Source organism: Danio rerio, chromosome 5 (genome assembly GCF_049306965.1).
Source record: "Danio rerio strain Tuebingen ecotype United States chromosome 5, GRCz12tu, whole genome shotgun sequence".
Classification (NCBI taxonomy): Eukaryota; Metazoa; Chordata; class Actinopteri; order Cypriniformes; family Danionidae; genus Danio; species Danio rerio.
In genome coordinates, this window is record NC_133180.1 from 6,440,397 (window position 1) to 6,462,250 (window position 21,854).

A 21,854-nucleotide genomic window follows, 5' to 3' on the forward strand; every position below is an offset into this window, starting at 1 on the left:
TTCCTTAATGAATGCATTGTAAGCATAAACTCACTTAATGTTTATAATCTTTTCAGAAAACTGAATAGTTTACTGCAAGTAAAGCAAATGCATCTCAATTTTAAGAAAGAAAACTATTTATTTTATCAAGTAAATAAAGTGCTACACAGCTCTTAATGTTTCTCTTAGTAACATCACCTGTAATTGTGGCCCAGGTTGTGTCTCCTGCTTTTTTAGGGAACATGTCTTCTCCATGAGCACCTCCTGCAATTGGGCCGTATTTGATGCGGTATCCATCAATGGACGAGCGGCTGTTTTTCCACTCCAGCGTGATGCTGCTGTCAGTCTGATCCACAGCTCTGAGCTCACTGGGAGCATCCAGGCCTGACAAACACACAAATACATTATTTAACATCATCTTTTGTTTTTTTTTGGCTTTACTGGAGCATAAACATACAATATTATGTCTATAGAAATTTAGGAATGTAAGTTCAGAGACTTGGTTCTTTGAAAAAGTAAATAATTTCATTGCTTTTAAATGTATGCTTTATACATTTACAATACATTTACATTTAGTCATTTAGCAGACGCTTTTATCCAAAGCGACTAACAAATGAGGACGAGGAAGCAATTTACACAACTATAAGAGCAACAATGAATAAGTGCTGTAGGCAAGTTTCAGGTCTGTAAAGTCTAAGAAGCAAAACAGTAGTCTTTTTTTTTTTTTTTTGTACAGTTAGCAGTGGAGCCAGAGAGGCAATTGCAGATTAGGAAGTGAAGTGGAGACTAAATAGTTGAGTTTTTAGTCGTTTCTTGAAGACAGCGAGTGACTCTGCCGTTCTGATGCAGTTAGGGAGTTCATTCCACCAACTGGGCAGATTGAATGCGAGAGTTCGGGAAAGTGATTTCTTCCCTCTTTGGGATGGAACCACGAGGCGACGTTCCTTCACTGAACGCAAGTTTCTGGAGGGCACATACATCTGCAGAAGTGAGAGCAGATAAGAAGGGGCGCAGCCAGAAGTTGCTTTGTAAGCAATCATCAGAGCTTTGAATTTGATGCGAGCAGCCACTGGCAGCCAGTGCAAACGGATGAGCAGCGGAGTGACATGTGCTCTTTTAGGTTCATTAAAGACCACTCGTGCTGCTGCGTTCTGAAGCATCTGAAGAGGTTTGATAGAGTTAGCTGGAACCCCGGCTAGTAGAGAGTTGCAATTGTCCAGTCTGGAGAGAACAAGAGCTTGAACAAGGAGTTAGCTGCATGTTCAGATAGGAAGGGTCGGACCTTTCTGATGTTATAGATTGCGAATCTGCAAGATCGAGCAGTCCTAGAGATGTGGTCAGTGAAGATACGCCACAGCCATATCACCCTGCAGCCCAAGACCGGTTACTCACTGAAGCCAAGCAGGGCTGAGCCTGGTCAGTACCTGGATGGGAGACCACTTGGGAACACTAGGTTGCTGTTGGAAGTGGTGTTAGTGAGGCCAGCAGGGGGCGCTTAACCTGTGGTCTGTGTGAGTCCTAATGCCCTAGTAAAAGTGAAGGGGACACTACACTGTCAGTGGGCATCGTCTTTCGGATGAGACGTTAAACCGAGGTCCTGACTCTCTGTGGTCCCACGGAACTTCTCGTGAAAGAGTAGGGGTGTAACCCCGGTGTCCTGGACAAAGTCCCTCTATCAGCCCTTACGATCATGGCCTCCCAATCATCCCCATCCACCGAATCGGCTCTATCATTCTCTCTCCACTCCACCGATAGCTGGTGTGTGGTGAGCGCACTGGCGCAACTGTCCTGTGGCTGCCGTCGCATCATCCAAGTGGATGCTGGACACTGGTGGTGGTGTGGAGAGACCCCCCTCATGATTGTGAAGCGCTTTGGGTGTATGGCCATACACAATAAAATGCGCTATATAAATACACATTACATTACATTTACATTACAAGTTTAGTTGGTCATCAAACTTTCTGAAACTTTGTTTTTTGTTTTGTGTGGTTAGGCCCATTGCCAATTGAATTAGTGGTTTTTACATAATCTGGGTTGCCAAACTGCAAAAAAATAATATTCTAAGGTATGTTATTCCCAAATAATGACAACCCAGGCTCATTCTGAAAACGTACCGCTTTTTTCATTTCTGGAGAGCGCCAAATACGTGCCCAGTATGTGTTTTTTTTTTCTGTTTTTGTTTTCATGAATCCACCAGAGGCCGCTGTGTATGCTTTTTGAGATCTTAAATGTCTCTAACGAGTGCCATTTGTGCCTGTTGTTCTCACATTAATTCACCAAAGGTCACTGTCAACTGACTGACTGACTGACAGATCGACTGACCCACCTTCCTCCTACCCTAAACCCAACCAATAGTGTTTTCAAAAGCACCGATAGACCCGCCCACCCTCTCTAAACCTTCCCTAAATGCAATCCAGAGAGAAGATAAGCCTTCGCAAGTCACTTCAGGAGAAGACGTGAATTCATTTAGCCAAACTGCGACATGGTCATCTTCTGGAAATATCACCATTAGGTTATGTTTTTCCCTGTCTCTCTGTTTAAAATTGTTGGTAAAGCACTGACAACAAATATTTTTTCCTCCACATCCCATTATGCACAGCGCATCAGACTACAGCAGCTGGATTAGTCCAAAAAGGCACAGTACTTTTTGCGGTTGGGTCTGTTCTAGTTTGGGTCTTGTTCTCACCACAAACAAACCACTCCAGGGTTTGTTTGAAAGCATACTGAGACTACCTCAAGGAGGACTTGGTAGACTTTTTTGGTCCGCTTTTAGGGTCACTCGAGTGTGATTGCTACAATCACAACTGCCCAAATGATCCGCACCAAGGGGGAAAACGAACTCAAGTGCGAAAGTATGAAAACACCCTTTGGTCAATGACACAGTGTATTTAAGTTTTTCAAAATAGAAACAATGCGCTTTAACACACCTCCTTTTTAGACCAGCAAACCCGAGTCTATAAATTGGCAAATCACACAAAACACGCCTTGCGCCTTATTGTTCCGGGTTTATGATAGCTCCCTTTAGGTGTATATTGTGTCAATTGGGATGAAGCTAAGCCTCTTGTTGAGTTCAGAGAGTGCTCGTACCGGTGGTGAAGCTCTCTATGATGGGTTCACTGGTCACGTCTCCTCTCTGTGAACTGAGGGCGACTCTGTATTGAGTGTCTGGTTTCAGGTCTTCCAGGCTGTACTGTGTCTCTGAGGCAGAGAGCTCAACATCACGGTGGATTAAAGGATCTGTGCTCGGCCCATACGAAACCTTAAACCCGTCCACCGGAGCCAAGGGTTTGGACCAGGAGATCACCGCCGATCGGTCAGTCACATCGGCAACTTCGATTTGAGCCGGAGAATCGATTCCTACAAGAACAGGAGGATAAATGTGCTTATAGTCATTGTGCAAGGCAAGTTTATTTCTATAGCACATTTTATACATAATGGTAATTCAAAGTGCTTTACCTAAACATAAATATAAGAAACAAGAAAATATAAAAACAAGAAATAAAATGATTAAAAACAGGTTAAAATGTGTTAAAAGAGGTTTTAAAGGAATGAAAAAGAGGCATAATAGCGTGATCTGTGGAACATAGCACAGTGCTCATTCAGTAAAGGCACAGCTAAACAGATGTGTTTTCAGTCTTGATGTGAACGTGCCTAATGTTGGAGCACATCTGATCATTTCTGGAAACTGACTCCAGTAGCGAGGGCACTGTTAGTGGCTGAAGGCCGATTCACCCTGCTTTGACTGAACTCCTAGGTCATTGAGGTCCTAGGCCATTTAGTGATTTATAGACAAGTAGTAATACTTTAAAGTCTGTTCTAAGTGTAACTGGGAGCCAGAGTAAAGACCTAAGGACAGATGTGATGTGTTCTAATTTCCTGGTTCTGGTCAGAATCCTGGCCGCAGCGTTCTGAATAGCTGCAACTGTCTGACTGTCTTTTTAGAAAGGCCGGTGATGAGTCCATTTACAGTAATCCACACTACTGCTGATAAAATCATGAACAAGTTTCTCTGAGTCCTCACTGGAAACAAAGCATCTAATTCTAATGTTTTTGAGGTGATAGTATGCTGATTTATTAACTGCTTTGACATGATTACTGAAACTCCAGACTCCACAGTCACACCAAGATTCTTGACCTTATTTTTTGTTGTTTGACCCCTACGGCCAAGGTACAACTCAGTGATCAGTTAAATCCTATTCTCTTGGTCTTTGTAATGCTTTGAAAATACATACAAATTACATAAATAATTAAAGGTAAATTATTTTAAGAAAAAATTACAGTAGATACAATTGAAGTCAGAATTATTAGCTCTCCTGTGGCTTATACAGACAAAAAACAAACAGAAACATAATGCGTGTATTTTTCTTGAAAAAAAAAAAAATCTTTTTGAAACAATTTTCAATTGCTTTAATTTTTATCTTAATTTTAATGTATCCTTTGTTGGTCAGTTATCTATAAACAAGAATAACAAATAACATTTGAGGTGATGTGCTTCATACAATTCCTCTATATGCGCCAAGAAATGAATTGCCGTGAGATAGTGTTGGTTTGTTAAATAAAATAATTATCTAGCCTAAGTATAACAAAAGCAAAATGTTTACCGATCCAGAGAAGCCTATATTAAACTGTTTTCACTATTAATGACAAATTTGAATAAGCAGAAAAAGCTTTTGCAATGAATTTGCACCACTGAACATTATGTTCCAAGATTACCTCGGAAAAACAAACTCTGTTGGAAGGATGAGAGAACTTAGAAACTCATCGTGAGAATGGGGATGTCTGCATATTTGTGCCAGATTTCAGACAAAATTGCTTCAAACACCTTAATATTTTGGAAAAGTTAGTTAAAGTTTGCATAACCAATGACTGATCTTATCCACCCGTGACCCACCCATAAGTAAATATGCAGCCTATTTTTGACTACATGACCAGCACATTAAAAGCAGCACCCGCTGATATAACAGAAATTGTGTATTGCACAGTGTCACCCACAAGACGGAGCTCGTCGTGAAGAAAGAGAAGAAAATAAAACATGCTAGACTTTCTGCGATGGTGTCATGAGGCCTTGCAGGCATAAAATCGGTTGTCATGAACTATGCCACATTAAATAAGAAGAAACGATTAAATCTTGTGTCACGATGCCCAATTGTTGGTTAAGAATCCCCACGACATCCTATATGTCAAGGAAATCGTGCCGAAATCATGACAAATTTGTGATTTGACCGGGGCTTAAAAGCTCCCTCCCAATAAAAAAAGGCCCAGTATTTGCAGAATTATTGGATTTAGTGGGTAAGACTTTCATTTAAAGTGACGTAGTTACACACTCCATGCACTTACTATAGTAATAATAATAAATTGTGCATAATTACATGTAACTAACTCTAAAACTAACACAAATTTTACCCCCAACTATATAATAGTATATATGTAGTAAGCATGCAGTTATAAATTAATATTACTCTGTAGCTACATTAATAGTTATACTCTAACTGTCACCTTAAAATAAAGTATAACCATTTAGTGTTACAGATTTTTCAATTTAATAACTTCAGAATATGCAAAAAAAAAAAAAAAAAAAAAAAAACTGTTCGTCACCTATAAGGTTCTATCTGAAATTTGCTTGTCAAAATTAAGTTATTGACATTTTCTTATTAAATGACACCTTATTTACATTATGGGATGTTTTTTCTAAGTTGTTTACATTTTAAGAGTTTTTATTAAAAAACAAAAACAAATGTAACACACATACTGTTTGCTATGGAATGCAAAAAAATTAAAGCTCAAAATTATGCAGAACACAGAAAGAACCTTCTGATTCCAATGTGATGTAATCAAAAACTAGATAATATCAACGCAATCTCACAGCAATTCGTAACTTTTTGATTTAGTGGCTAATTCGTACAATCTAACTTGTACAATTTAGTACGATTTGCTCACTACCCAATGACGGTTGGGGTTAGGGCTGGGGTTGGGTGCCACGTCTCTTTTTTAAAATCGTACACTTTCTTACAACTAAACTCATACAAATTTGCACGAATTAGCCACTAAGATGACAAAACGTAAAATACTAACGTTTCCTCGTGAGATCAGGCTGAAAATTACCCAGTGTCTACAAAATCCTGTCACCCAGTAAATATGTGCTGAGAAACACATAAACGGATGGCCCATGCAGTCATTGTGATGGATATCTGCAGATCTAGAAATCTGAGCTCTTCCCAGGCAGTAAAGCGGAGGAAATGTACAAACTGCAGACAGAAATCAAGGCTCTTTTGAAACCAGAGACGTCTTATTGGTTGTAATAGTGGATCTCATGTGTGCAGCGGCTGTAAATGTCAAGCCAGACACACAGATCTGCCAAATTTCTCACACTCCAGCACTGAACTGGGCTGTTAAAGCCCACGCAGGCTGTTTTCGTAAGGTTAAGTGATGGCTTTATTCTTATTGGCCTTTTCTGAAGGCAGGTCTTTAGATTATTCACTGCTGAACTACCATCACGCTTCAGAGACGTTTTCCAGATGCAGATCAAGTTTAACGCTTCAGTCAATTACCACAGGATCAAAAGCAATGGGTGACATTCACTAAACATGCAAACATCAAGCACAGGAGCAAATGAGTGCATACAGGTAATCCAAAAGACGAAATCACGTAACAGGCGAAGGGTCAGTACAGGCCGCAAAGATTCAAAGACGGGAAAATATGCCTGCGTTCGAGCAAGTGTTTTGAACACAGTCATGATTCAAAACACCAGGGGCCTCATGTACGAAGACTTGCGTGGAAATCTTACTAAAACATTGCGTACGCACAAAGCTGTAAATGTGCGTACGCAGAAAAAAATTCAGATGTATGAAACACTGCGTACGCCGAGTCTCACGCATATTCTTTTGTACATCCGAATGAACGTGAAACTGAGCGCAACATGCACGAGCACATAACCCCTCCCTGCCTCCTCCCCCGTATGAATATGCTAATGACTATGCTAATGGTAAAACCCAACGAAAAAGCAATGGCAAAATCAAGCAAAAAGAGAAACTTTGAACAGAATGTGAATTGGAGATGCTCCTTTCGGAGGTAGATCGGAGAAAAGCGGTTTTATTTGCAAGTTTGTTTTTCGGAATTAACAACAAAAGAAAAAAAATAGAGTGGGAGAGTTTAGCTGATGCGGTTAACACAGTTGGGTCTGAACATCGCACTGAGTGCATTAAAAAAAAAATAGTTTGGTTTATATTTGAAAAATGTTGCAGAACTCTGAACAGTCTCAGTGGCGCGCTCGTAAGTCGCATGTGATCATGTTTTGACACGTTCGAGCATGAACTCGGCTCGAATCCAGCGTCTGATGAACTCTTTCTTCTTTTTTTCCCCGCTACATATCAGATTTTGCCTACTATTTATCACGAGAAAGACTAGTAGGAATCATTAATAAGTTTGTGCATCATATTTTATTTGCACATTTATTGAATGGAAATGTTTCTGATTCACGCATGCAAATTCATCTTCAGGTAGTGTCTTTATAGCAATGTGCGTGCAGTAGATCGCTCAGATTACATTGGGAAAACAGGCGACCGCTGCAAATTGTGCTTTAATGTTTAGCTGGTCAACTGTATGGTATGGAAACCTTATATACCTGCTAGATGAACCCGTCTCATACAGCTGCCATTGCAAGGATCAGACACTTTGTAGAGAAGAATTTAACACAACTGCCTCTAGGAGTCGCCAATGGAAATAAAACAGACACGCACAAAAAATGTGCGTACGCCTGCCAAAAAGCTGCCGTGAACCTGCGCACATTCCCACGTTCAGTTCATTGTTAGTAAATCCAAACGTGAGCGATTCTGAGCGTGAAACCTGGCGTACGCAAAGTTTTTGTGCGTACGCAGCGTTGATACATGAGGCCCCAGGTCATGTGACTTAAGTGTTTCGAAACACCAAGTCAAAACTGACGTTTCAAAAGTGTTGAGATCCCGAAGCACAAGTGTTTCGAAACACCCAGCCATGATTTAAAACACCAGGTCACATGACTAGAGTGATTTAAAACGTCTATGTCATGTGACTAAAGTGTTTTGAAACACCAGATCATGTGACTAAAGTGATTCAAAACACCAGGTCATGTGACTGAAGTGATTCAAAACATCCAGGTCATGTGACTAAAGTGATTCAAAACATCCAGGTCATGTGACTAAAGTGATTCAAAACACCATGTGACTAAAGTGTTTTGAAACACCAGATCATGTGACTAAAGTGAATCAAAACACCAGGTCATGTGACTAAAGTGATTCAAAACATCCAGGTCATGTGACTAAAGTGATTCAAAACACCATGTGACTAAAGTGTTTTGAAACACCAGATCATGTGACTAAAGTGATTCAAAACACCAGGTCATGTGACTAAAGTGATTCAAAACACCAGATCATGTGACTAAAGTGATTCAAAACACCAGGTCATGTGACTAAAGTGATTCAAAACACCAGGTCATGTGACTAAAGTGATTCAAAACATCCAGGTCATGTGACTAAAACGATTCAAAGCATCGGCCATTTCAGAAGCCTTTCGAGACCTGGAGAGTCTGTGTTTGACTGACAGGCTCAAAAACAATCTGTCATGTAGCCTAGTGCAATGCTGGGGCGCCACTAGGGATGGAAAGTTAGGACGACTCTAAGGGTCCATACATTTAGGGGGACCCCCAGAGAAATTATCAAGGGCCCGCGACTGCCCCATTTCCCCCTCTTCACTTTCATCCACGACCTTCAACCACCACCCACCCTCTTCACTTTTATCCACGACCCCCCAACCCTTCCCACCAGACTTCCACCCTCACTTTCATCTGGGATTGGGACCCCCTAGGGGGGTTTGCGGGACATTGACAGGGGATTGCTTGGTAAAAAGTCAAATAAATTTTTGTAAACTCTTAGAATTAGGAGTGTAAACCTACACTGGTCTTACGGTTCGGTTTTGATTTTATGTCATCAATTTGGTTCAATTCGATATCTCTGTGCATCACGGTGCATTGCTGATGCTTTACATACATAATACGATTTTTTTCTTCACAAAAAACTTTTCAGAGCTGAAATGGCAGTGTGCCGATTTTCTTTTAGTTTTTTTCTTTACAACACAAGAATTTTTATTAATATATTATTTATAACACAATTTTGTCCTTTAATAAAAGCAGTCAGATATATAAACTGTGACCATGCCTCCACATCAAAGATCCTGAAAGCAAAGAAGGTCAAGGTGCTCCAGGATTGGCCAGCCCAGTCACCAGACATAAACATTATTGAGCATATCTGGGTAAGATGGAGGAGGCTTTGAAGATGAATCCAAAGAGTCTTGATGAGCTCTGGGAGTCCTGCAAGAACGCTTTCTTTGCCATTCCAGATGACTTTATTAATCAGTGATTTGAGTCATGTCAGAGATGTATGGATGCAGTCCTCCAAGCTCATGATGGAGTCAGACACAATATTCATTCTGTTTCCACTGCAGCAGGACTTTATATTCTATACTGGACATTATTTCTGTTCAGTGACAAGACTTTTGTCTAAGCAAATTCAGACCTTACTGTCCTAATGAAATCATTAAAAATCAAGGCATGATCATATTTTATTGTGGTAAAATAAGCGTAATCTAGAGGCCTTTGCTTTCATATAAGCCACTTCTGGTACCAAATGATCAACTAGAAGTCAAGTTATTATTTGGTGTTCCTAAAACTTGGATAGGCCACAAGACTTTTGTCAGGCAATGAATGTGTTGTGAGTTAGGTGGAAATTTTTCGTGAGTACGTGAAAATGCGAATGTAAATACAAAAAACATACACAATCATTAGTGAATGAGACCCAGTGTGTTCATCTTTTAAATGGGATCATGACATAGACAATACATAAGAGTTTTACTTTACTTGTGACTACAGTGGAGCTGGTTTCTGGTCCTCTGGTGTTGTTCTTTATGACCGATAAAGTGACTTCATATTCCTGTCCTGGTCCGAGTCCCTGTTGCTCAAAGGTAGTCTGAGAAGGGGTCAGGTTGTTCACAATCTTTCCATTTTCTTCTTTCTGTAAGTGAGAAGACAGAAAACATGTATTTAGAGTACAAATGAAATCAAAACTAACCATATTGATTTTGTTAGCTCACATTGCTAGCTTTGTGGTCAACAGTTCATCTGTGCGGGTCATTAAGAAAAAACTAAAGTTTGCCCTTGTAATCTAAAATTTAAATCTGTAAATGCACTTCCTGTTTGTATTTAGTTAAATTCTCAGATGTCTGAGGTATTGGGCGTGGCTAACATACTTAACCACGCCCCTCAAGCTGTCAGTTTTGATAACAAACAGATATGAGCAGGAGGAGTCTGTTGGGCTGTAACAACTCTCCCCAAACACTTCTTCAGATCTTTCTGAATGAAATGCTCACTTGTCAACCAATCAGCTTGCATAAATAAATAAATAAATGAATAAATAAATATGCGCCATTTGAATTTCAAAACAATCAATGCCAATTAAAAAATGGCATTGGCAAAAAAAATGTCAGCTGTCTTTACAGCTTGGGACTTCATCTGCCACTCACTGAGTACATTTACATGGACACCAATACTCCGGTTTATGATTAAGATAGTACTGATTAAGAGTCTACCATGTAAGCAGCGATTTTTGATTACCCTAAAGCAGGGGTGTCAAACTCAATTCCTGGAGGGCCGAAGCCCTGCACAGTTTAGTTCCAACCCTGCTTCAACACACTTACCTGTAGGTTTCAAACAAGCCTGAAGGACTCAATTAGTTTGATCAGGTGTGTTTAATTAGGGTTGGAACTAAACTGTTGTTACGCAAGAGCGTATTGGGTTGTTTCTGTGCTGCTGTGTGTGTGTGTCTCTCTTTTTCCCTCTCTCATCCTGTCCCGTTCCTGTTTCCAGGTTACCCCGCCCTAATTGGACGTGCTGCGTGCGTGCGCTGTGGTTGGTGCTGGGAGAAGTCAGCATCTTTTGAAAAGGAACCGACGGAGTCAGATCGCTGGGGGGAGAAACGGAGAGGTTTTCTAAGAGTGTGGCGTTTGTGTTGAAAACATATCAATAGTGCTTCTGGTTGTTTATAAATTGTGAACATTAAGGTGTTCTCTCCCTTTTTCCTCTCCCCTCCAATTTTTTTGTGATTGTCAAATACCGTTTGATAAAGCTGTGAGCTGAGCGCCGTAGGGGCTGAGTGCCATTTACTTTGACACTGATTTTCTCCTGTTTTTTCGTTTAGTTAAGGAGTAAGGGTAGTGTTTGTAATTTATTTTCTTCATTTATTTTTGATTCAGTAGGTAAGTTATCTTCGGGGTGGAGTTAGTAAATGTTTTGTTTGTTATTTTGGCCTTGCTCAGCCCTGAAGCTTTTTGTCTGCGCTTATTTATTTGTTTATTGTAAATACAAACCTTTTCCACCTTCTCACAATAAAAGAACCTTAAAGGTCGTTTAAAAATCAAACCTGCTAACTGTTTATTTATTTTCTCTATAATTTTTATGTTCGACTTCAGCCCTAGACATTTTTGAGGTCGTATCACTGTGCAGAGCTGCGGCCCTTTTGGAACTGAGTTTGACACCTGTGCCCTATAGGATCACACAAGTCCCGAAATGGGGAGGTTCTGTTCGCCATGGGGTATCAAATCCCATTAAAACAAGCTGAATGATAATATGCTTAATGACAGTGAACTGCTGAACTGCAGTTAAAGTCGAAAGTTAAAAATGAAACGACCGAAATTGCATGAAATTCTGGAGGAAACGCTGGTTAGCCTGGTGATGCAACATTAATTGTTTTATACTGAAACTTTCCCTCTAAAAGCAAATCCTTGCTCTTATCCAAATTTCTTTGCACGTTAAACACACACAGGGCCGGAGCAAGCTGAACTGGCGCTCTAGGCAAATGACCTGGGGGGAACACCGGGGGGTTCGTTCACTATTCTGCTGCCCAAGGCGGTCACCTAGGTCGCCTCTATGCATGCGCCATCCCTGAACACACGTTGGCCACAACAGGAAATAAAAAAAAAAAACTGTAACTGCATTGTTTGCGTTATTTTTTTAACGTGTTTAATATTTCAAATTAGTCACATGCTTTAACGCGCAAATTTTGACAGCCCTGATATATATATATATATATATATATATATATATATATATATATATATATATATATATATATATATATATATATATATATATATATATATACATATAAACGGTGGCAGATATATACACAAAATATTTGTGTTATCTGAATTTTATTCATGCAAATTAGTTTGACAGGTGAATTTCATTCATTCATATTTTTTTGCCTTATTCCCATTATTAATCAGGGGTCGCCACAGCGGAATAAACAGCCAACTTTTCCAACATATGTTTTACTCAGAGTATGCCCTTCCATCCGCAACCCATCACTGGGAAACACCCATACATACTCATTCCCACACACATTCATACACTATGGTCAATTTAAGCATTCCCAATTCACCTGTTTCACGTCTTTGGATTTGTGGGGGAAACCAGAGCACCCGGACGACACCCACTTAAACATGGGGAGAACATGCAAACTCCACAGAGAAACACCAACTGACCCAGGCGAGGTTGGAACCAGCGACCTTCTTTTAGTCAAATTACTACAGATTAATAAAAACTGAAGAGTTTATATTCATATTGGAAAACAAATAGAACAAAACAGTGAAATAAGTCATGAAAGTTATTATGATGCTGTTCTAGTTATGTCAAGATTTGAAATATTTATCAGAGAAGAATCTGGAAAAAAGTTCTTAAAACCTAATTGACCTGTACTAAAGGTGCCAAAAGTCTAATAAAGTCCATACTTACGCACCTCCATTACAGATAATTTTGCTGTGAGAAAGAAAGCACATAAAATGTTATGAGTTTGCTAAACGCTGGAGGCATGACGGAGCAGCAGTGAAAGTGAGAGTTTCTGGAGCACATTAAACTGAGTCTTTATGACTGAACGATGAAGGATGTGCATGAGCTCAACGTGACTCAAATGGAGAAAATGCCCGTCACATCATCACTAATGAACAGTGATTAACTTGTCCATTACACTGCTTTAAATACGACACAGAGACTGAAGTTATCCCAGGCATTGAGGAGTATAGTGCTGTGTGAACATATAACCGCAGTAAATCTGCTGACCCAAAGGCTGACGCTCTATTTTCTACACCAGCTGGTACAGAGATAAAGTTTCACTATTAGTTTTACAGTCAGTTATTAAAAAATAAAAGCGTTTAGCATCTTGAGGATTTCAACACTTTTCTATACTTTTCTTTGTAGCACTTCATGAAAGAAGGTTAGTTTTTTTATTTTTATTGTGTGCTGGGAAAAGTTTTTTTATTATTAGAAGTGTTAATAGAAAAAAAAAAACAATCTAATGTTTTTATTTATTTTTTTATCAGGCATTAAAACTGTTTCAATTTGTATTTTAATTACTTAATTAATTTGATTAAAAAAAACTTAAATCCATGCATTTATTTATTTAGTCTTGCAAAAAGATGAATTTTGCTTCATACAATTTTCTCTCTGTGGTGAATTTATCTTGATTTAAGTTTTTTAATATAGTAATTTAGTGAAATCCATAGTGATATAATGATATAGTGAATGTTATTGAGCATCTTGGAAATTTCAACACATTTCTTTATACCGCTTTATGATATATATATATATATATTAGAGGTGTGAACCTATACTGGTCTCACGGTTCGGTTCGGTTACGATTATCATGCCATCGATTCGGTTCAATTCGATATCTTGATGGCACGTCACGGTGCATTGGCGATGCTTTCCATATACAATGTTATATTTTAGGGGGGAGGCTATAACAAGCTGTCTGTATAAACACACAGACACACAGCACTACACTTTCTCTCATTCAAACACATACACAAACATAGACAGCACCAAAGAAACAAGCGCGCACAAACACACACACACACGCACACACACTTAAGCCCTTGCAACAGGGAGAGCTCGCGCTGAGCGGAGCAGAAACACGAAAACAAAAAACGAAAAAAATAAGCACTTTTCCGACGGTCCCTTACTGAGAGCTCCTCTCAGCACGAGCTCTGCCGGCTAAAGTCAACGCAGACTGCGAGGGCTTAATTGGAGCAGTGCTCGTAATGTCGAGCGAAAAAAAAGAAAGACAGTTGTGAAACATAACCAGCTTTGTCTTTTTGTAGGAAACACACTTTAGATCTTTTTAGGGTAAGAGGTTTTTGAGTTATTGCCGTCTATAACTGACAGTGTGTCAGGAAAATCGAAAACGAAACCAACTGAAGCGCGCTCATTTCTAGCACCCCCCTGGATGTACAGCGCCCTTAGCATTTGCCTATGGTGCCTATGACACGGGCCGGCCCTGAGTTGACTGAGTGTTGTAAATACCGGCGCTTACCTCCCTCACGACAGAGCGCATAGGAGATAAATGACGTCAGTACATTATAACCGGTTATGATTATTACTGAATCGATACCGAATTGTCCGCGTCTGCATCGCGGTGCACCGAAGAAACAATTAATTTTTGACACCCCTAATATATATATATATATATATATATATATATATATATATATATATATATATATATATATATATACATACATACACACTCACCAGCCACTTCATTAGGTACACCCTACTAGTACCAGGTTGGACTCCTTTTCACCTTCAGAACAGCCTTAATCCTTCATGACCTAGATTCAACAAGGTACTGGAAATATTCCTCCATATTGACATGATAGCATCACGCAGTTACTCCAGATTTGTCGGCTGCACATCCATGATGTGAATCTCCTGTTCCACAGCATCCCAAAGGTGCTCTATTGGATTAAGATCTGGTGGCTGTGGAGGCCATTTGAGTACAGTGAACTCATCGAACTCAAAAAACAATCTGAGATTATTTGCGCTTTATTAAATGACATTTATCCTACTGAATATTCTTAGCCACCAATAGATGGGTACACTGTGGTCATAAAGGGATGAACATGGTCAGCAGCAATACTCAGGTAGGGTGTGGTATCGACTTGATGCTCAATTGGTACTAATGGGCCCAATAGTGTGCCAAGAAAATATCCCCCCACACAATTACACCACCACCACCAGCCTAAACCGTTGACACAAGGCAGGATGGATCAATGCTTTCATGTTGTTGATGCCAAATTCTGACCCTATAATCCAAATGTGGCAGCAGAAATGGAGAGTCATCAGACCAGGCAACGTTTCTCCAATCTTCTATTGTCCAGTGTTGGTGAGTCTGTGTGAATTGTAGCCTCAGTTTCCTGTTCTTAGCTGACAGGAGTGGCACCTGGTGTGGTCTTCTGCTGCTGTAGCCCATCCGCCTCAAGGTTGGTCGTGTTGTGTGTTCAGAGATGCTTTTCTGCAGACCTCGGTTGTAACGAGTGCTTATTTGAGTTCCTGTTGCCTTTCAATTAGCTGGAACCAGTCTGGCCATTCTCCTCTGACCTCTGGCATCAAGAAGGCATTTGTGCCCACAGAACTGCCGCTCACTGCATATTTTATTGTTTTCAGACCATTCTCTGTAAACCCTAGAGATGGTTGTGCGTGAAAATCCCATTAAATCCCAGTTGGACAAGTGTACGTAAAGTGGCCGGTGAGTAACACACTGCTGCTGCTGCAAATATATGTAACACATAGAGTATGTAAAGCAGGGGTCTCAAACTCGCGGCCCGCGGGCCATTTGCGGCCCTCAGTGCAATATTTTGTGGCCCGCGCCGACCGCTGTACTCTGACAGAATCAGCGGAGCGGGGAGAGAGAGCCCTACTGAAGTGCGGGACGGAGGGTGTGTCACGTCGCGGGGGCACTTTTGATCATTTTGGAAGGGCACTTTCTATGCAAGACTAAAAAGGGCATGTGCTCTGCCCAGGTTGAGCCCTATGTGTGCACGTGCCTGCCCTGCATCTTATATATATTATCAGCCTGATCTCCCGAGAAAACGTAAGTATTTTACGTTTTGCCAGTTTAGTGGCTAATTCGTACGAATTCGTACGAGTTCAGTCGTACGAAATGGTACGATTTTGAAAAGGGGGCGTGGCACCTGACCCCACCCCTAACCCCAATCGTCATTAGGGGGATAAGCAAATCGAATTAGATCGTACGAATTCATACGAATTAGCCACTAAATGAAAAAGTTATGAATTGCCATGAGATTGTGTTGATATTTTAGGTAGATACAGACTGGTACAGACTGATGTGACTGGAGTGGGGTGGGGGTGTTTTATTTATACATATATTCGCCTTTTTTAGGTGAGGGAATGGAAGTTTTGAGTGAGTTCCCCCACTTTTTTCCCTAGGACTTCAATTAGTCAAAGTACAGGTCTAGACTTAATGATGATCATCTTCAAGCCATACTGAGGGTCTCAACTGCTTCCGCTCTAAAGCCAAATGTGGTTCAGATTTGTGAGAAGAAGCCTGTTAAGTCTCTGGCAGTAAGGAGTAGGCAAAAGATGCCATGTTCAGAAGAACTGTTCATAATCTTCACTCAATGTTCTATTAATGATCAGGACACTTCATGTTCAGAAGAAATAATTAAAACTGTTAATAATGACATTTGAGGACTTTTTTTTGTGAAATCCCTTATGCGGCCCAGCCTCACCCAGACTTTGCCTCCTGCGGCCCCCAGGTAAATTGAGTTTGAGACCCCTGATGTAAACCATACATATAACTCCTAAACATAAGTCATCTATGAAAATGCGCCAAAGCTTAACAACATAGATGTTGCGGAGCGTTCAAAATGATGAGGAGCAAGCTCATTGGCTGCAGAGGTGATAACAACCAATCCACCTTGTTGAATCTGTATGCCACAAAGGATTAAGGCAAAAAGGGTGTCCAACCCAGTACTAGTAAGGTGTACCTAATGAAGTGGACGGTAAATGTTTATACATGTGCATTATACATGAGTGTAATTTGTCCTGTTACATGTTTTGACAATGTGCAATTGTACTTTGTAAAGATGCATCTGTATTCTCTAATTGTGTTTATGAATCCTTGTAGATCATGGTTTTCTGACCGTGTTTCTGAAGATAAGCTCCCAGCCATCGAAAGGGAAGTTGAGCTGCTCCCACACAACCTCCACTGTCGAGTCTGTGATGGATGTAAAGCGCAGGCCTTCAGGCTGAGGGAGATCTGAGGAGAAACAGCAGCATTTCATCTGTTTCTGTTTGATTTTACAGTGAATGTTAATAGAAAAACATCAGATACACTTTACAAATAACAATTTTGCCTCAAGACATTTTGTCTCTCAGATGAATAAATATATTTATTTATTTATTTTTAAAATCAACTATCGGAATTAGGCTATTTTGCTATTTTGTTTTAGTATTTGTATTTTAGGATTACATACAAATGTTATATATAAATATATATATATATATATATATATATATATATATATATATATATATATATATATATATATATATATATATATATATATGTATGTATGTATGTATGTATGTATGCACACACACACACGCACACACACATATATATATATATGTATGTATATATACACACACACACACACACACACACACACACACACACACACACACAGACATATATATATATAAATATATATAAATATATATATATATATGTGTGTGTGTGTGTGTGTGTGTGTGTGTGTGTATATATATATGTATGCGTATACACACACACACACACACACACACACACACACACACACACACACACACAAACACAAACACACACACACATATATATATATTTTTTTTTATTATTATTATTTTTTTTTTTTAATGATTAGCCCTTTTTCAAATATTTCCCAAATAAAGCACATTTTTCATAGTATTTCCGGCAATATTTTTTATTTCTTCTGGAGAAAGCCTTATTTGTTTTATTTTAGCTAGAATAAAATATATTTATAAAAAAAAAAAAAACATTTTAACGTCAATATTTCTAGCCCTCTTATGCAATATATATTTATATATATATATAAATAATATATATATATATATATATATATATATATATATATATATATATATATATATATATATATAAAAATATATATATATATATATATTTGATAGTCTACAGAACAAACCATCATTATATAACGACTTGCCTAATTAATTTAATTTCCTAATTAACCTAATTAAGCCTTTAAATTGCACTTTAAGCTGAATACTAGCATCTTTAAAAATATATAATCGAATATTATGTACTGTTGTCATCACAAAGATAAAAGATATCAGATAATAAAAAACATTATGTATAGAAATCTGACATTGGGGGGAAAATATACAGAATGGCTAATAATTTTGACTTCAACTGTATATATAATTGCACATTTCAACCAGAGTTGTCAAGTTTTATGGTGTATTATAGATATCAATCTTACATGTGGCCACTCTGGCACTGACAGGAATGCTTCTCTTGTTGTTGAGGACGGCGTAGACATTGATCAGATACTCGATTCCCGGTTCAAGCTCAGAGACTGTGGCGGATGTTCGATCTCCAGCAACCCTGAAGTCCATCTGCAGGCCGCCTGGAGCCGTTGGCACATACGTGATCAGATACTCCGTCACCAGCATCTCATTCCTCCACGTCAGGTTCACCTTCTGCGTGCTCACATCAGTCACGGTAAGATCCTCCGGCGGAGAAACTGCACAACATATTACAGGCAGAGTTTAGTCAACCAATCAATCAACCCGACAATGCAAATCAGCAGGTCAATAATGCTACATATTAGTTAAGGTCACCTAATATAAAGTGAGACCAAAATTATAAATTAAAAATGACAAATTTCATGCACTAAACTTTACCGTCTGAGCAATCCTCGCCAATGTATCCCTCATCACAAATGCAGCGGCCGTCGACGCACTGTCCCACATCACTGCAGTCATTCAGACAGCTTCTGTCACTGCAGGCATCTCCAAAAAATCCCTCATCGCACACACACTTTCCATTGACGCAGCGCCCGTGGTCATTGCAGTTTCCAGGACAAGTGGGAACAGAGCAATCCTGGCCTTTAAAACCATCCTGACAGACACACCGGCCGTCAACACAGCGTCCGCGTCCAAGACAGTCATTGGGACACTTTCTCTGACTGCAGTCTTCGCCAGTGAAACCTTCATCGCACACACACTGTCCTGCGATGCATCGTCCGCGGTTCTGGCAGCTATTGGGACAGCGCAATTCACTGCAATCTTCACCCGCAAAGTTAGCAAAACAAACGCACTCACCATCAACGCACTGACCTCGACCGTAGCAGTCTGATGGACAGGTTTTAAGACCGCAATCCTCGCTCCCAAATCCCTCATCGCAAACACATTGACCGTTAACGCAACGTCCGCGATTATTGCAATTATTAGGACAGCTGAGCTCCGAACAATCGTGGCCTTGAAAGCCAACATCACATTCGCAACGTCCATCAACGCAGTGACCTCGATTGTTGCAATTGCTAGGGCACGAAATTCTCCCACAATCCTCTCCGTGGAAGCCCACTTCACAAATGCAGACGCCGTTAGAACAGCGCCCCCTATCATTGCAATTATTCGGACAGGTCAAACTCGAACAATCCTCGCCGGTGTATCCTGCATCGCATACGCAGCGTCCATCAATGCAGAAACCTCGTCCAGAGCAATCATTCGGACAAGCAAGAGCCCCGCAATCTTCTCCGGTGAATCCTCTGTCACAGTAACAAGTCCCGTTTTCGCATCGTCCGCGATCGTAGCAATCGTTCGGACAGATGAGTTCAGAGCAATCAAATCCAGTCCAGGGTTCATCGCAAACACATTCGCCATCCACACAGCGGCCGCGTCCCAAACAGTTGTTAAGGCAATCCGACTCTGTGCAATATTCCCCGGAGAAACCCTCACTGCAAACGCACTTCCCGTTAAGGCAACGACCATTATCACCGCAGTCAATCAGACAGGCATCAGTGCTGCAGTCGTCACCGGTGAAGCCTTCGAAACACTCACACTTCCCGTTAACACAACGGCCTTGATCGCTACAGTCTCCAGGACAGTCGGGAATGGTGCAGTTTAGGCCTTTCCATCCGGGAGCACAGACACATCCGCAGGTCTCAGTGCTGTAGTTTCCATGTCCACTGCAGAAGGGCTTCGTTCCTATTGCACCTGAACAAGCAAGAGATACATGTAAGAAATCAGACTAACCAGACGGCAATAATATTAATGCATGACTAAGCTCTTCACTTATCATATGCAGACATCCCAAGTTAGCAAATGTAATTTCCGGGGGAGGCAGAGATGATTTGCAGGAGGTTGCGGGAGATTAGATTCCTTGAAGAGAGAGAGAGAGAGAGAAAGAGAGAAAGGGGGGGGGGGTATCTGAAGAGAGGTGGTACGTGTGCGCGCGACGTATCTGAAGAGCGGTGGAGGCGTGTGTGTGCGACATATCCGAAGATCGGTGGGGGACGTATCTGGAGAGTGGTAGGGGCGTGTGCGCACGACGTACCTGAAGAGCTGTGGGGGCGTGTGCGTGCGATGTACCTGAAGAGAGGTGGTACGTGTGCGCGCGATGTATCTGAAGAGCGGTGGAGGCGTGTGTGTGCGACATATCCGAAGATCGGTGGGGGACGTATCTGAAGAGTGGTAGGGGCGTGTGTGCACGACGTACATGAAGAGCTGTGGGGGCGTGTGTGTGCGATGTACCTGAAGAGCGGTGGGGGAGAGTTGCGTGCTGAATAGCGGTGGGTTGACTTGCGGCCGACGTACCTGAAGAGCTGTGGGGGCGTGTGCGTGCGATGTACCTGAAGAGCGGTGGGGGCGTGTGCGTACAATGTACCTAAAGAGCGGTGGGGGCGTGTGTGTGCGATGTACCTGAAGAGCGGTGGGGGAGAGTTGCGTGCTGAATAGCCGTGGGTTGACTTGCGGCCGACGTACCTGAAGAATTTGGATGGATGCGGTGGAGACTATTTAAGGATCGGGCAGGAGATTTCTGGGAGATTATCATTCATTTGCGGGCATTGGGGAGTCTCTATGCATTTGCGGGAGACTCCCGGAACTTTAGGGAGACTTGGGATGTCTGCATATGTTTATATTCTTCATATATACATTATATATATGAATATATATATATATATATATATATATATATATATATATATATATATATATATATATATATATATATATATATATATTCTTCAATTTATCAATTATTGCAATTTTGAGTGAATCTTGCATTTGATGATGCTGTATGCTTTACAAACAGCCGTACTTTCTTGCCTCCAGTTCCTTACAAACTGCAATTGAACCTAAAATAAACCTTAATAAAAATGAATTACACAAACTACAAGAGTGTTCATAGTGAAATGTGTTTACATTAATCTCATGACATGAAAGCTAACTTACTGGAGTCACACAAGTGCTCTTCCTTTTAAGCATTGGAGTGTAGGTTAAAAACTAGCTTATAGATCTGATTTTAAAAACTAGACTAGAGCTCCACTTGCTGTTAAAAACTGGACTTGAGCTCCACCTACTGTTAACAACTACCCCAGAGTACCATCTGCTGTTAAAACTAGCCTGGAGCACCCCCTGCTGTCAAAAACCAACCCAAAGCGCAATCTTTAAAAAAATTAAATGAATTAATTAAAAAATTCTAGCACCATCTGAATTTAAAAACTAACCTAGCACTCTATCTGTTGTTACAAACTAGCCTATTGAGAGCAGTCTGCTCTTGCAAACTATACTAGAGCTCCATCTGCTGTTAAAAACTAGCCTAGAGCTCCATCTGCTGTTAAAAACTAGCCTAGAGCTCCATCTGCTGTTACCAACTAACCTAAAGGGCAATCTGCGTTTAGATACTTGACTAGAGCTCTATCTACTTTTTAAACTAGCCAAGAGCACTATCTGCAGTTAAAATCTAACC

At 40.4% G+C, this 21,854-nt stretch overlaps 1 protein-coding gene across 18 annotated transcripts in view; it reads right to left on the reverse strand.

Annotated features, from left to right (window-relative positions):
• The window catches only part of tnca (tenascin Ca), a 327,362-nt gene that overhangs the window by 73,454 nt on the left and 232,054 nt on the right, over positions 1–21,854 (reverse strand). For all 18 annotated transcript variants that reach the window (XR_012406651.1, XM_073951876.1, XM_073951880.1 and 15 more), the window contains 6 exons: positions 18,785–20,098; positions 18,361–18,624; positions 17,005–17,120; positions 9,866–10,019; positions 3,067–3,336; positions 178–363 (listed from right to left, as the gene is read on the reverse strand). Coding sequence is in view for 17 of the 18 variants with exons in the window: in XM_073951876.1 (XP_073807977.1) it covers positions 178–363; positions 3,067–3,336; positions 9,866–10,019; positions 17,005–17,120; positions 18,361–18,624; positions 18,785–20,098 (2,304 nt within the window). In the remaining variant the exon portion in view is untranslated. The remainder of the gene's footprint in view (positions 1–177; positions 364–3,066; positions 3,337–9,865; positions 10,020–17,004; positions 17,121–18,360; positions 18,625–18,784; positions 20,099–21,854) is intronic.